At 35.7% G+C, this 14,036-nt stretch overlaps 2 protein-coding genes across 37 annotated transcripts in view; both read right to left on the bottom strand.

The window, feature by feature from the left end:
- Positions 1-2,507: 2,507 nt before the first annotated feature.
- On the bottom strand, positions 2,508-8,695 carry tfcp2l1 (transcription factor CP2-like 1). Of its 4 annotated transcripts, none has more exons than XM_073855339.1 (15): positions 8,471-8,694; positions 7,496-7,635; positions 7,314-7,387; positions 6,908-6,974; positions 6,648-6,757; positions 6,407-6,559; positions 5,571-5,681; positions 4,772-4,869; positions 4,639-4,690; positions 4,423-4,516; positions 4,068-4,158; positions 3,880-3,962; positions 3,643-3,785; positions 3,372-3,423; positions 2,508-3,031 (listed from the first exon to the last, which is right to left on the bottom strand). In XM_073855339.1, exons 1-15 carry the CDS (start codon positions 8,665-8,667, stop codon positions 2,994-2,996), a joined length of 1,503 nt encoding a protein of 500 aa, XP_073711440.1. In that variant the 5' UTR covers positions 8,668-8,694; the 3' UTR covers positions 2,508-2,993. The 4 variants fall into 4 exon arrangements, with proteins under 4 accessions (XP_073711440.1, XP_073711439.1, XP_073711442.1 ...); XM_073855338.1 differs by having other exon boundaries at positions 6,908-7,013; positions 8,471-8,693; XM_073855341.1 differs by lacking the exon at positions 3,643-3,785 and having other exon boundaries at positions 6,908-7,013; positions 8,471-8,695.
- A 965-nt stretch (positions 8,696-9,660) lies between these two features.
- The window catches only part of clasp1a (cytoplasmic linker associated protein 1a), an 86,990-nt gene continuing 82,614 nt past the window's right edge, over positions 9,661-14,036 (bottom strand). For all 33 annotated transcript variants that reach the window (XM_073855304.1, XM_055216444.2, XM_073855318.1 and 30 more), the window contains 2 exons: positions 13,758-13,874; positions 9,661-11,645 (listed from right to left, as the gene is read on the bottom strand). In XM_073855304.1, the coding sequence (XP_073711405.1) occupies positions 11,559-11,645; positions 13,758-13,874 (204 nt within the window). In that variant the 3' untranslated portion in view covers positions 9,661-11,558. The remainder of the gene's footprint in view (positions 11,646-13,757; positions 13,875-14,036) is intronic.

The raw sequence follows: 14,036 nt of genomic DNA, 5'->3' as shown, positions 1-14,036 counted from the left end.
TGCATTTTTTGGCACCTTTAAGCTTTACTGAGGGCCGTGAACAGACAGTTTGAGGGAAAGTGGTCCAAACCAAAAAAAGGCTAACATTATGTAGAGGGGGGTGCTACTACTAATATGTTTTTAATAAAACGTGTCTGCAGTGTGTTATCGATGACTAGCATAAGTGATTAAAATGTAATTAACCTCCTAATACCCGAGCTTTGGTTTGGATTTTAGATTTCATCCAGCTATTTTGGGTTTGGAAGAACCAATAAATATAATAACCAAATATTTTTCTTTCAACATGAAGCAGTGTAATTGTTCACGTTTGTGTACAACTAGTCTCAGCCTCAGACGTCACGCCCACAAACTGTTGGCTGAACGTCTGATGTTTTTCGTACACTTTTCTGGAAACCTTGTGAGAATGTTAAAGTCATCTTTGATTGGTTGGAAAAAAACGGATTTCCAGGAGACGCGAGTGTCGCGATTAGTTTCAGTCCCTGGAAAACAAAGCTCTGACGTTCCATTGAGGAAGAGAATCAGTCGTGTTCACGTGGATAATAATGAGCAGTTATCATGATCAGCTAAACATTGGATTCTCAAAAATATGCATAGTTCGCGGCATCGACTCTCTAAAAGACGTCCAAGAGTTTTCTTTAAGGCAGTTAGTGGAGTTTAAAAGTTTGGTTCTCCTGAATTGCTTGTATGTGTTAAAAAGTGGAGAGATATGCTTCAAACAGACGTTTAACAGGATCGTCTCATTGGTGTGGCTGTTGATGAAGTGCTCAACGTTGTCCTATGGTGAGTAATGTTGTTTATTTAGATACTATTTGGTTGCGTCTGGCTATTTCAATAACTGACTTGTTGCCAGCCGGCTCGTTATTGTGGGGAGTCCGAAACGTGACGCTAGATGAAACAAACTGTGATTGGTTGTTTGACATGTCGGTCAAACAGCTCGTGGGCGGGCTTTGTCCAGAAAAAGCAGCGAAAAACACAATACCTTCAGTATTGAAGGTCTGGCTACGCGAGACTAGTGTACAACAGGTTCCAGTTACACAGAATTAAGTATTATGCTGCAAACAACATAAAAATGTGATGTCCATGTATGTGGACACACCAGGTCTTAGGAGGTTAAGATAAATATACTTAATAACAAGAATTAAAGTTTGACAAACTGCTAAATGTTCTATTATATGACTTACCAGCTGGCTTGATTGAGATTTGAATCCAGTTGCAATGTTGAATTGCCTTTAGCGTCTTCCTTAATCCTCTGTCTACTTTTTTGTGAAGCCATTAGTGGTTTGTTTTTTGTCTACAAAATGTGCCAACAACAGCAAATTTGGGGTTATTTATATTAGATCCCTACTAAAAAACCCAGCTAAGACCAGCATAAGCTGGTGAGCTGGTCTTAGCTGGTTTTGCTGGTGTAGAAAACAGTTTTGCCAGGCTGAGAAAACCAGCTTAAACCAACTACTGCCACCTTAAACCAGCTTATGCTGGTCTTAGCTGGATTTTTCAGTTGGAATATGATCGGGTACATTAATTTGATTAAGCTTAATTGTAATTCTAAGTGTGGATTTTTATTGTTATTTGCTTGACAAGTTGTTTTCACTTTTAAAAGACCGAGAGCAAATCATTACAAAAACAAACTACCAAATTACTAATTCAGCGGATCGACAACTGAAGTAATGTAATGAAAGTTACCTGTAAATTCAACAACCTTCAAGAACTGTCGTCTCCAGAGAGATGCTGCGGAGCTGTCGGGAAAACACGAAGTGGATCATCGGAATCAGTGGATCTTTAGCGGAGCGGTTGAGCCACCTCACTGTTTTTCTTCTTACCATAAAATAACCCAACAGAGTGTAAACATATCGGTTACTACAGTAACCTCGGTTCCCAGAGGGACCGGACATTCTATGTGACGTTTTACATTCTATAATCAATGATGTCATCGTGTCACGTAAGGGAATTTCATCTGCATACTGTATACGGTTTGATTTCATTGAATACACTATATATTTATCTGAGAATTCATCTTAAGACCCTTGTCACTGATTTAATCTTTGTCAGACGAACCCCATTGACCTTAATTATTTACTTGAAAGACCCACTGAGATTATAAGAAAATATTTCAATAATTTAATAGCATGTTAAATTTTAAAGACATTTATTTTTTGTCCGTTTTAAAGTTTTTATGAATGGCATTTTACATTGTTGAATTTTTATATGTCATTAAATGATCATCTGGTAATTCTCTGGAAATTTATTGGTACATAAAACACATCTGTCCATTTACCAGTTTTGTATATCTTGTAGTGTTGTGTAGTCACATGACATGCAGATTAAGTTTTGATAAAATTAAGCACAATTAAGCACCATAAAAATAATATATGTTGTTATGTATTTCATGAAAAAAAGGTCACCAAACAAACAGCTTGCTTAGATGGTGGTAGTAGTATACAAATAGCTATTTGAAAAAATATTTTTATAAAAAAAAAGTTTCAACAGAAAAATACAAACTTCACAAACAAAGAAGCTAAGGATTTAATACAAATGTCCACAGCAATCACTACAGGGATAGATCACCCAAAAATAAACTCTGTCATCATTTACTTGCATCGTTTAAAAACTGTGTACGTTTTTTATTCTGTAAAACACAAAATAAGATATTTAAATAAAGGATAATAGGAACACAATCAACACTAACTTCCATAGTAGGATAAACAAATACAATAAAAGGCAATCGATCCCGTCAACTGTGTGCTCATCATCATTTATCAAAATGTCTTCTAAAAGACAAAACATAAAAAGTGCAACAATAATTAATATTATAATTAATAAAAAAATGTAAGTATCAACTTCAACAACATTTTCTCTTAAAAAACCCTGAAGTGTACAGTTATACAAAGCTCTTCTCTGTTTATTCACATCACATTCTTGCAGGTGAAATACAACTTAAAATCACACAGTCTGTTAAAATAAGCTAATAGGATTTATAATTTTCTAGTAGCTGGTCACTTCAGTACAACATGGTAACCATCATTACTTTCATCTGCAATCACACAGGTAAAAAAAGAGCGAACATTAACCACATACAGTATTATAATAGGCACAAGGACATTATTAATTAAATGTGAATCCATTAATTGGATTGGTGTTTTACATTGTAGCTTGTTATTTAAGACACTTTTAAAAGTCAGCACAGATTAATTCAATTGCGACACAATCTTAAAAACACACTCATTTACTTCATATTTGTATCTAAAAGTCCTGCTTAGCAACGCATCTTTTAAGCAATGGACATTTGGTTTATTTTCTCCTGACAAAACTACAACCTGACAAACATAAAGCTATCAGTATAGTTGCGATAAGTGTCAGGTCCATGAAGTTACCTTTCAAAGTGCTGATTATAAAGCTGGTCTCCTCTGTGAAGTTCTGCACCATCTGAACATACACATATTTTTTATTATATTCCTGGAGAATTATATTTTCAGGGTGTCTATTTTAACAGTCAGTAACTGGAATGGAATATAGATTATGAGGGAAAGACTGCTGCTAACATAAAATCCTGTGTGCTTATCAAAACCATGACTTACATTGACCTGTTATACAGTAGCCAAAAACGTCAATTAAAATTTATAGGACCAACTTCTGCCCTCTTACCGCATCCGAAACCAAGACGTAAATCCCTGTTGGCCCTTGTCTGTATACATGATGAATCTGCTGTGAGGACACATTATATAGATTGGCTATTTTTTCAGTGAGCTCAAACACAGTAAGGTCCTCTAGGTATAGGGGATGGTAGACTACAAACAAAAAAATAAAAAGTCGTAGTATTAAGAATACGTCTGAATGGTTCCTGCATGTCACAAACATTATAAACACTGTGCTGTCTCTTACCTCCATCAGTCCCTCCTTTGGCATGTGGTTGATATCTATTCTGCAGCTGAGATACATAGACAGTGAGACGTGGTTGTAGACACCTGACAGACATTGAAGCGAAAAGGTCAAACAACATGATTATAAAGCGTCAACATTTTTGGATCATACTGACTGGTGAACAGTATTTATTTAAAGAGTCAACTCGCCTCCCCTCGATTGTATTAAAAAGACGGATTCCATCAGCAGGCCCACAGATTTGAATGAAGTCGTCTCTGCTCATTTTTAGCAAATCAGAACCTGTCGTTTAAAACAGAAAAACATTACTGAGCTGGAAAATGAAGCAAAGAAAAAAAGAAGAAAAAATTATGTTATATGATATATATATATACTGTATATATATATATGTTTATAAAAAATAGCGCCCTGTGCACTTTACCTAAATAGTGTTAGTTGGATTGTCAATATAGAGCATTTCTTAATCAGTTTTAAATCGAGCAATGTTGGTAAAGCACTGCAGCTTACTAGATTTCAGATGAGAGCCAATAATATAGTTCAGCTTACCTGTGAAACTGGAGAAAATCCTGCAGACAGATAAGAACCTATTACGATGCAACCACTGCTGTGTGTCATGCGCGGAGGACGAAGGCAACAGGTGCTACATGGCAAAAATAATAAAAATCCCTGTAATGAGCATAGCATCATCCATGTCCTCAAACACAAACCTATAAAATAAAAGAGGAAGGCATTAATGCTTTAACTAGATTTTAAAATACTTACATCAAAGTAGTTGGGCAGGAGTAGCTCCCCCTGCTGGTCTGGAAAGCAGTTTCTATGACCGCAATAAGAAGGGAGAGCAGTGGGCTTTTTGAGTATTAATGTTTTAATGAGTATAGCCAACGCCAGGACTCACCCCTCTGGAAAGCTGTATGAAGCAAGACTGCTGGGATAAACAGGAGATGGAGTGTTTCTTGTAGTGTTGATAGATGGAGCTTCAGGCCAAGGGAAGCACTTAAAGAGAGGAAAGGAAATTATACTACATTAGACGACTTTTTTAGTTTCACCCCTTGACCTTATTAACACTGTAGATTGTCCAGCATGCAAACATGTGAACTTCAGTCACATCTTGTTTGTGCAAAAAAGCTTAATATTTTACTATGGTCAGTCAAAGGAGAGAGGTATTTGGAGGAGACTTTCAGCGAATTTGATATAGACCGCCAGCTTTAAAGATCTCATCATTAACAGATCGGCCAAGTTAAAGGTGCACTGTGTAACTTTTAGAAGGGTCCCTTGACAGAAATGCAATATAATATACATAACTATATTATCAGTGGTGTATAAAGACTTAATAACAAAATTAATCATATTGTTATAATTATCTTAGAATAAGAAGTTTTTATCTACAAACACCGTGGGTCTCCTTACATGGAAGTCGCCGGCATGTTTCTACAGTAGCCATAAGGGGACAAACGGTCTTATAGAGGTAATTTTGTCACTATGTTGTCTCAGACGATGATATGTTTGTCATGTGGTGGCTACCGTAGCTTCACTATGCGTTTCGAAAGGGAGGGGTGAACTGTGGACTGAGCAATTGGTTGCAATTCACAATCTCACCGCTAGATGCCGCAAATAAAATCTACACAGTGGACCTTTAAATGAATACTTCCCACAAACACAAAAATTGCTATTATTTACCCATCCTCATACCTTACCTCAGTAAGCACAGTAGTTTTATAGGAGGGTTGATATTTCTTTCTATCTTGCAGACTTTTTTTCTCAATTTTCTCTTGGTCAGTCTTGAGTCTGCGATCTGAGCCTTTTAGCTTGAGAAGAAAAGTGCAAGATGACATTTTCTGATCATTAAAGTTACAGTGTCATTTCTGGACCACCAGGTGGATTTACAAAAATGAAACTGGCTGATCCATTGTATTAAATATTCATATTTAATAATATTGCATTGTGATGATGACTTCGGACTGTGAAATAAAGTTGAAGTTGGTGTTAATGTTACAATAATTTCTCTAATTTCAGTTTAATCTGTAAAACAACTATAAGTATATGTCATATTTTTTAGGATGGCAACCTGTAAATCACACACATGTGACCCTGTACCACAAAACCAGTAATAAGTCACATGGGTAAATTTGTAGAAATAGCCAACAATACATTGTATGGGTCATTATTATCAATATTTTATGCCTAAAATCATAAAGTTATTAAGTAAAGATCATGTTCTATGAAGATTTGTTCATTTCTTACTATAAATATTTCTAAAATGTATTTATCATAAGGATTATAATTAGTCATTATCATTACTGTAATAAAATATATAGGACTTTAAATGCAATTTTTTCAACATTTTTTTAATAGTTGTATCTTGGCCAAATATTGTCCTATCCTAACAAACCATACAATAAAAGCCTATTTTCTCAGCTTTCATGTATGAATTTTTCTAGTTCCAGGTTAACATATATAAAAATATTTTACAGTCTAAACCCATCACAATGCTCACAGTTTAGATCCAAAAGTTATCTTTTCACATCTTTACCTTAAATACTTTGACCTGGCAGCTGGCGGAGTGCATATATTTAACATATTCCCCCTGCTCACTGGCTGCAAAGGTGTCTATCTGAATGCGAAAGGGGACTCCCTTCTCTCCACCATGTTTTCTAGGAGTAAATTCGGTGCTAATGCAGTTAACCTGCAAATGAAGAGACAGAGAAGTTACTCTTTATAAATTCTGAATAGTAAGAGTGTCAAAAAGCGATTAAATTTATAAAAAAATATACCCGAATAAACACGGAGGCATTCTGGTCAGGATCCCAGAGGAACTGTATTGTATTGACCTGCAATGGATGTGCTTGAGATTCCATGATGATCCCCACTGACAGAGGGACATCTGAACATATGGACATAGTAAAACATTTTGTGAATTCTTCATGTACACTTGCAGTTGACAGAGTATACTGTATGATAGAGTACAGTGATAAAATGATTTTGATCATTTTATAATGATAAAAGTCTTAGACTTTAAATAGGGAAAACTCGCCTATATCCAAGATTCTGTCTCCTGGTCGGTTCCATCTCCATCCCTCCAGCTGTTGGTGCTCTGTGTACTGAAGCCGTCGGTCATGAAACACCACACGCACAATACTCTGAAAACAGGCTAGCATAGAGTTAGGATAGTATGCATAACAATTTACATAAAAATGTATAGAATAAAGTTTTAAAAATTTGCAAACTAGAAAAATAATCAACAGTCATAGGTCAAAAAAGAAAGAGCATTAAAAATATCCCATGCATATGCATTGTATTTATTAATACATTATTGTATTTAATACATCTTCACACTTTTCTAATGAGAAGCAGAGTAAAATAGGCATGTAGTTTCCTAAACAACATTAAAATGAAAAAATATTTCATATTCAAGCTCCAAAATAAAACTATTAACTTACCTTATTATATTTGCAGCTTATACCTTTACACTCCGATATGTTTCTGTTAAGCATACAGATTTCATAGGACTGACCTACAGTTATAGGAAATAAATCTGATTTAAATGTAAAAAATGCAATAATTCAGTAAGATAAAATGGCAGCGGTGCACATGCACATCTCGTACAATTAATAATCAAAACCTTGATTTAGATAAGTGAGTGTTTCGTCTTGTAGTTTCACAGCTGGAGATGTGGCTGCACAAAGCACATAATGAAAGGGAGTCATTCCAGATTCAGCACACCGCGGCTCCTCGACGTGCTTCAGAAAATGGGCAAGATTTCTAAAAGAAAATAATTCTGTGAGAAAAAAAAACGCTGAAAATAAACTGAAGCTTTAAAGTTCAGTGACCACACACTAGCATCAACATATGCACCAGCATGTAGAATAAGTAAAGTAACTCACTACACATATACTACAATATAATAATGCTTCTGCTACTGTCAACTAAGCTTAATTTTATTATTTTCCAAAAAATAAAGATGTGACCCTGCTGGTGAAATCCAGCCTAAAGTTCAATCTAGTTATGAAATAAGGTGCGTCAAAGTTTGATTCCAGTCATAATATCAATCTTTGACATGACCTTTTTCAATCAATATTAAAAAGATCAAGATTTTGCAGGGGGATGTAGAAAACAGTAAATCACAAAAAATGGCTTAGTTTGTGATAATAATGTATGCTTGTTTTCACAGGCAGAGTCACACATATTTATTATTTCGATCATGAGCAACACATCACAATAATCTAATATATCATGCATTCTGTATAATATAAATCTGTTTTCTTTCATTTATTTTTCCCTTATTTGTGTGCTTACGTCTCTATACTATTTGTTCAGAAAGGTTTTTATTGTTGCAATAAATTAACACTTATTTTGTTGACTGTAAGCTACGTCGCCTACTAATGTTTATTATAAAGACAAACACTTTTATCACATAACAAAATCATGGCAAATATGTGTAAAATGTTCCAATAGTAACATAAAATTATTAAATTCGTGTTTAAATTAATTCATTACGTCTTGGTTTCGTATTAAGTTATGACTTAATTTAAAGATCATTAACGAAATGTAGGAATGTATAACGACTACCACTTGACAAACAAGTGACAAAACTTACCTTACATGCGCGTGCTGTTGATAGTTTTCGGGATGATTGTGCCAAAACAGCATGTTTTCAGTTCGTATCCCAAAAACAGGAGCTATAATAAGTGGTAAAAGCCTGTCAGGATACCAGTGTGACCGCAAAAGCTTTAATAAAACCTTTAATGTGTCCGCCCGTCTTATATCCTCGCTTGACACGCGTGTGATTATCATAACGTCCTCAGGTAACCTGCAGGCTTGTTCGACTTTATGCGGCGCTGCGAGAACCGACAAGCGAATGACGTCAACGTAACGCGAGAAATCACACGTAGAAGTCTAATTTTGAATCGCTCTCGCGGTACTTCGACGTCATCTGGCTGTCGGTTCTTATGAACATACATTGTGAGTGACCGGAGCGCTACGCAGAAACGCTGTATGTACGTCTTCACAATATCAATTCAGTTTCTCAACTCGACTGGAATAACTATTACCATGTTGTTTTTAAACAGCGTAAACATGATATCAAAGTTCAGGACTAGTAGTTGATAAACCATATTTAGCATACAGCACTTCGACCTTACGTGATGCTTGTGCGCATGCGCATTGACATTTCTGGAATAGAATGAAGAAAAGCCTGACTTTAATATTTGACTAAAATCAGAAAAAGGAACGCAGCACACATATTCAACCCAACTTAATAATAAATAAATAAATACTGTATTAAAATATTGTTTTCAATTCCTAGATACTGTAGTGTTTCTGTACCTTACCATTGTAAGTTAAAACGTTCAATCAATTCATTATAGTTAATACCTGGGATTTTCAAACTGGGGTCAGAGGAGTCTAAGGGACCCAGAAAATGTTTAAGAGAATAAAGATGAAACAAAAATGTAAAAGTCTAAATGTTTCTTTATACAAAATATGGATATATATTTTAGGTAAGGGGTACCTCTCTAAAGGTTCAGCATGTCTGTGTCCTTGCCATCATAATGTTTAAAAACCCTGGTTAATACTACACTTTACTATAGTAAATATTAAAGTATATACATATTTTTTTCCATGTGGGTTGATATTCTTGGTAAGATGTACAGCACTACACCAAGTATAAATGGTCAGATGTGATTTTGCTTATGAATTGTGATACATTTTGACAAACATCACATTGGCAGACATCACATTAATGCGCACACACAAAACATAAAGGATAATAAAAGTAATAACAAAACATTCATATTTCTGGTTGTTTTATTTCCAGGGCAAACTTAAGTTGTTGTAAATCTATCACAAGCTTTGAAAAAAACTGTACATTGGGAAAGTAAAGGAAATAAAATAAATGTATAAATACAAGAGTGTATCAGTGTCCAATGACAAAACTTAACAAAATCTAACATGCTTAGTGAACAGTTAGATGAAATACTATTAGAGTTCAACGCTTCAGAAAACTCAGTGAGCTGCTTTTAAGTTTAATACTTGCACTGCTGATCTTCACCATTGGCTTTTTTCCTTAAATTAACTTTTTTTTAACGAATTGCCCCAGTCTAAACCAAAATAATGGTCAATGGTCTAAATCAGTTAAAAACTATTCGAATGAACGCTGCCTTAAACAAGAGTATGCACACTTAGCATACCAATAAAAGCCACATGCCCCAGTATATAATACTCAAAGATAGTAGGCTGCTTCCAGTGCCTGTCCTTAATTTTTTTAATGTGGTCTGGTTCACAGTCTGAGAATAAACAGACATTTTGGTCAACTCTTAAATTTTGCACTTGCCTACTTCCCAACATGGGTGAAATATCATTAATAACAATAATAATACTGTATTTACAGACCGACCAGACTGCTGAGGTTACAGATTTCTCAAACAGCCAAACTTCGGTCAGTCACGGCAGCACAGGATTGTTACGTCTTCAAAACATGCAGGCTATTTGTTAACGTGCGAAAGAGTGCAACACCTTTTTTTCTTTCCTGTGGGAAGTGAGAAGCAAGATTGAAAGGTATGTACAATACACTTAACTCCCAGCATTTAAGATCGGATGGAGAAACAAAGATCTCTGAGAACATAACACAGCCTCAATCTCTAGTGATCCAAGATTCGAGGGTTTACATTAGTGTCACAGACATGTGCAGTGCCATGCTTTAACATTGTAGTAGTGTGAACAACTGTGGAAATTTTAACAGTCCGAGTATTGAAAACAGAATGAACATAAGGCATAGTAGTTCTCGCCCCTATAGAGCATAAAGTGTAAGCAGGTTACAGACGCTCCTGGTTATATTTTTCAACTCCGTTCCACATAAATGACAAGCATTAGTGAACTTTTTACATTATTTTGTTGGTTGTGGCTCGCACGTCTTTCCTGGCATGTTTTGTTAATAATTTACTCACGAAACCCTTCACTTTTTCGAAAGATAAAAAACAACTTTACATTCAGAAGTTTGTCCTTGTGTTCTGTAGTGAGGCATTTTTAAACACATTATCCATCTTATACTAAAATTAATACAAAGGCTTTATAATTTGCCTAAGACTTGAAAAAAAAAGATTTCCTACATTTTTGCCATTGGGGGTACGATATGGTCCCATTTCATCAGTGTACTTGCTAATACAAGAAATAAAAATTTATATTAGAATGTTCTTTTTTGGTTGTCATTGTAGCCAAACCTACAAGTTGTTTAATTTTTTTTCTCTAGTCTTTACATTTATCACTCGGCCAGCCAAATGATCCACTAGCATTAACTAAGATTTAAGTGATGTATTAGCCAACTGTGCCCATTTAAAATGTAGTCAAATAACTTAAACCTATAACACCAATTGCAAACAAGTTATTAACAAAGTTGAAGCAAGCGTGTTTGCTCCATTTAAGGAAGCAAGATTTGTTCCCTATCAAAAAGCCGGAATTCGTTTTTCCACTATCCTTACATTCTGTCAATGTTCCACAGATCAAAGGAATCATGTGAGAGTAACTAAGAGGTTTCCAGGAATTAGATGAAAAACAGTCTGATTGTGATGAGCAACATGTTTCTCCTGGAGATATCAAGCTAGATTGTGATATATTAAAACACGATGTATGGAGGAGGCACAGCTATGTTTCCAAAAGCACATGAAGGGCACTGAACAAAGTATATCTGGCTAGCTGTGAGAGGAAACATCTGAAGAACTGCTGCTGTTGCTGTTTGTAGTCTGGGCCCTCTTAATGTATAGATTCAGCAACTTCATCTGTGGGGATAAAAGCAAGAATGTCAATTTTAAAACAGCATATGGTAAAACTGATTTTACTTAAAAATGGGTCAAAAATACAACACTAGTCAAAAGTACAGGAGAAACAAACAAATAAAGGATGGAGTAATAACAGGGTGACAATAAAGTCCCTTTAGGAGAGGCCCGCCACTAGGTGGCCATGTATGTAACATCTCTGAGAAGTTATGTCAGTCATGCAAGACTAAAGTCTATCTAGTTAAATAGGAAAAGACAGATATCTATAAAATCGTGTGCTAAAATCACAATTAAATAACATATCCTTAAACAACGATTACACCTGACATTATTTGTAAACTGTTTTCCTGAAGCTTAACTTGCACTAAAACCAAATTTTTTGAGGTTGCTTTAGCCAAGGCTTTGTGCCGGTTCAGGGAACAAAAACGAAAACAAGAAACTTTTGATGTTTTGCAAGGAACAGAAACAAAACCAGAAACTTTCAAAAAATATATGTTCCGGAACAGAATCGTTTATTCAAAATAATGATAACCGGTTAATCCCGTTCGTTGACTCATCCCAAGAAATGAAAAGCTTGCTACCAGCAAGTAGCCTACTCAAGCCCAAGTCCCAAATCTCAAATCATAAGAAGTAAATATTGTAGGCTACCAAGTATCTCAAGATGTTTGTTTTTTTAATACTAATTGGTGGTGTAACGGATCGCAGTTGATCCGTGATCCGTACAGATCACGACCCATGGTTCGACTCGCTTGCGGTTCGCGGATTAATACGCACATTTTAATAGGGTGAAAGTTGATAATTTCCACGTGTTTCAAAGGCTTGCAAATGTTAACATTTAAGTGATTTTAAATAATTTAACCACAAAAGGGCGCTGAACTGAGCAATTTTCTGTACGCACAGACGCACATTTGGTTAAATGTGTCCGGTCCAACTCCAATCAAACGTGATTATCCGTATGCCCTTCAAAGATCAGAACTCTTGATGTATAAACTTGAGAGAGAGTTGCGCTACTGTGTCTTAGAAAGTAGTCCATTAAATACATTTGGCAAATAAAGCACTGAAAAGCACCGTAATTTTCACTTTATGTGGAGCGACTGTTTATGCTGCATCTTCTTCTCAAAGCGCCATTTGGAATTTGTCCTCTGTCTTTGTGTGTCCGCGATTTTAAGTGGACTCAACAAATGTAGGCATGTCAGAATTACAGTTATACCACTTACATAATGTAGCCTTTTTTAATGTTTAATGACAAGACAGAGACTTAAGGAAAATTATTTAGACAAATAATTTAAAGTATTGTCCTTATGATCAGCCTACTTATTTGTATGTCCCACAGCTGACATGGAACGTTACTAACCATTCGGGAACTTAATTTTTTGTTCTAACAGGTTCAGGAATGTCAATTTTAGGGTTGAACAGAAAACCGAAAACGTTAAAATACTGTTTCTTTTCAGAACGAACAAATTGGGAAAAAAATATGCTTCAAAGCCCTGGCTTTAGCTCCTTCACATGCGCAAAGGTTGGTAAGCACATCACATAACTCAGTATAGAGCTCCTACCCCAGAGAATCATCAGTCTTTATTGACTGATGATCGGTTCTTTTAAAGGTGCCATGTGTAAAATTTAGTAGGAACTGTTAACAGATATATAATATAATATACATAACTATATTATCAGTGGTGTATAGAGACTTAACAAAATGAAATATTTTGTTATTATTACCTTAGAATGAGCAGTTTTTACCTTTGTACACCACAGATGCCCTTATATGGAAGTCGCTTCAAGTATCTACAGTAGCCCTAAGCAGACAAACTTATCTATAGACCGCGTTTTGACACTATGTTGTCTCAGACGATGAAATGTTTGTCCTATGGTGGCTACCATAGCTTTACTATGCGTTTTGAAAAGGTGACCTTTGGACTGAGTCGTTGGTTGCAATTCACACTCTCACTGCTAGATGGCGCTAAAAACGACCTGATTGCACCTTTAACTATAAGGCGGAAGGCCAGAAGACCATATTGAGTGTTGCAGTGCCCCCTTTTTATTAGTAATAGCAGAGCTCAATTGTCATATACAATATCTTTGGTGAACTTTGGAATGGTAAACATGTGATCATACCTTGCTACCGGTGAGCTGGGCCAAGTGGGGCTTCAGCTCCTCACCAATCACTGAATAGATGGCCACCAGACAAAACACACTGGCCTTGCGAACACTACTTTCTGTGTTGTCATAGCCCTGCAGACAAACAGACAGACAGACATTAACATTAAAGACATCACGTAAAGCACACGTCATCAAAAGTGCAAGAGTGACCAGTCTCTGATACAAAGGCGGCAGTGTGTTGATAATTTGGGGTAATGCAGAGTATACAGACAGAATCGGGTAAGTCAGTAAATG

Source organism: Misgurnus anguillicaudatus, chromosome 17 (genome assembly GCF_027580225.2).
Source record: "Misgurnus anguillicaudatus chromosome 17, ASM2758022v2, whole genome shotgun sequence".
NCBI lineage: Eukaryota > Metazoa > Chordata > Actinopteri > Cypriniformes > Cobitidae > Misgurnus > Misgurnus anguillicaudatus.
The sequence above is the reverse complement of the archived record's forward strand: the minus strand, read 5'-3'. Positions and strand labels throughout refer to the sequence as shown.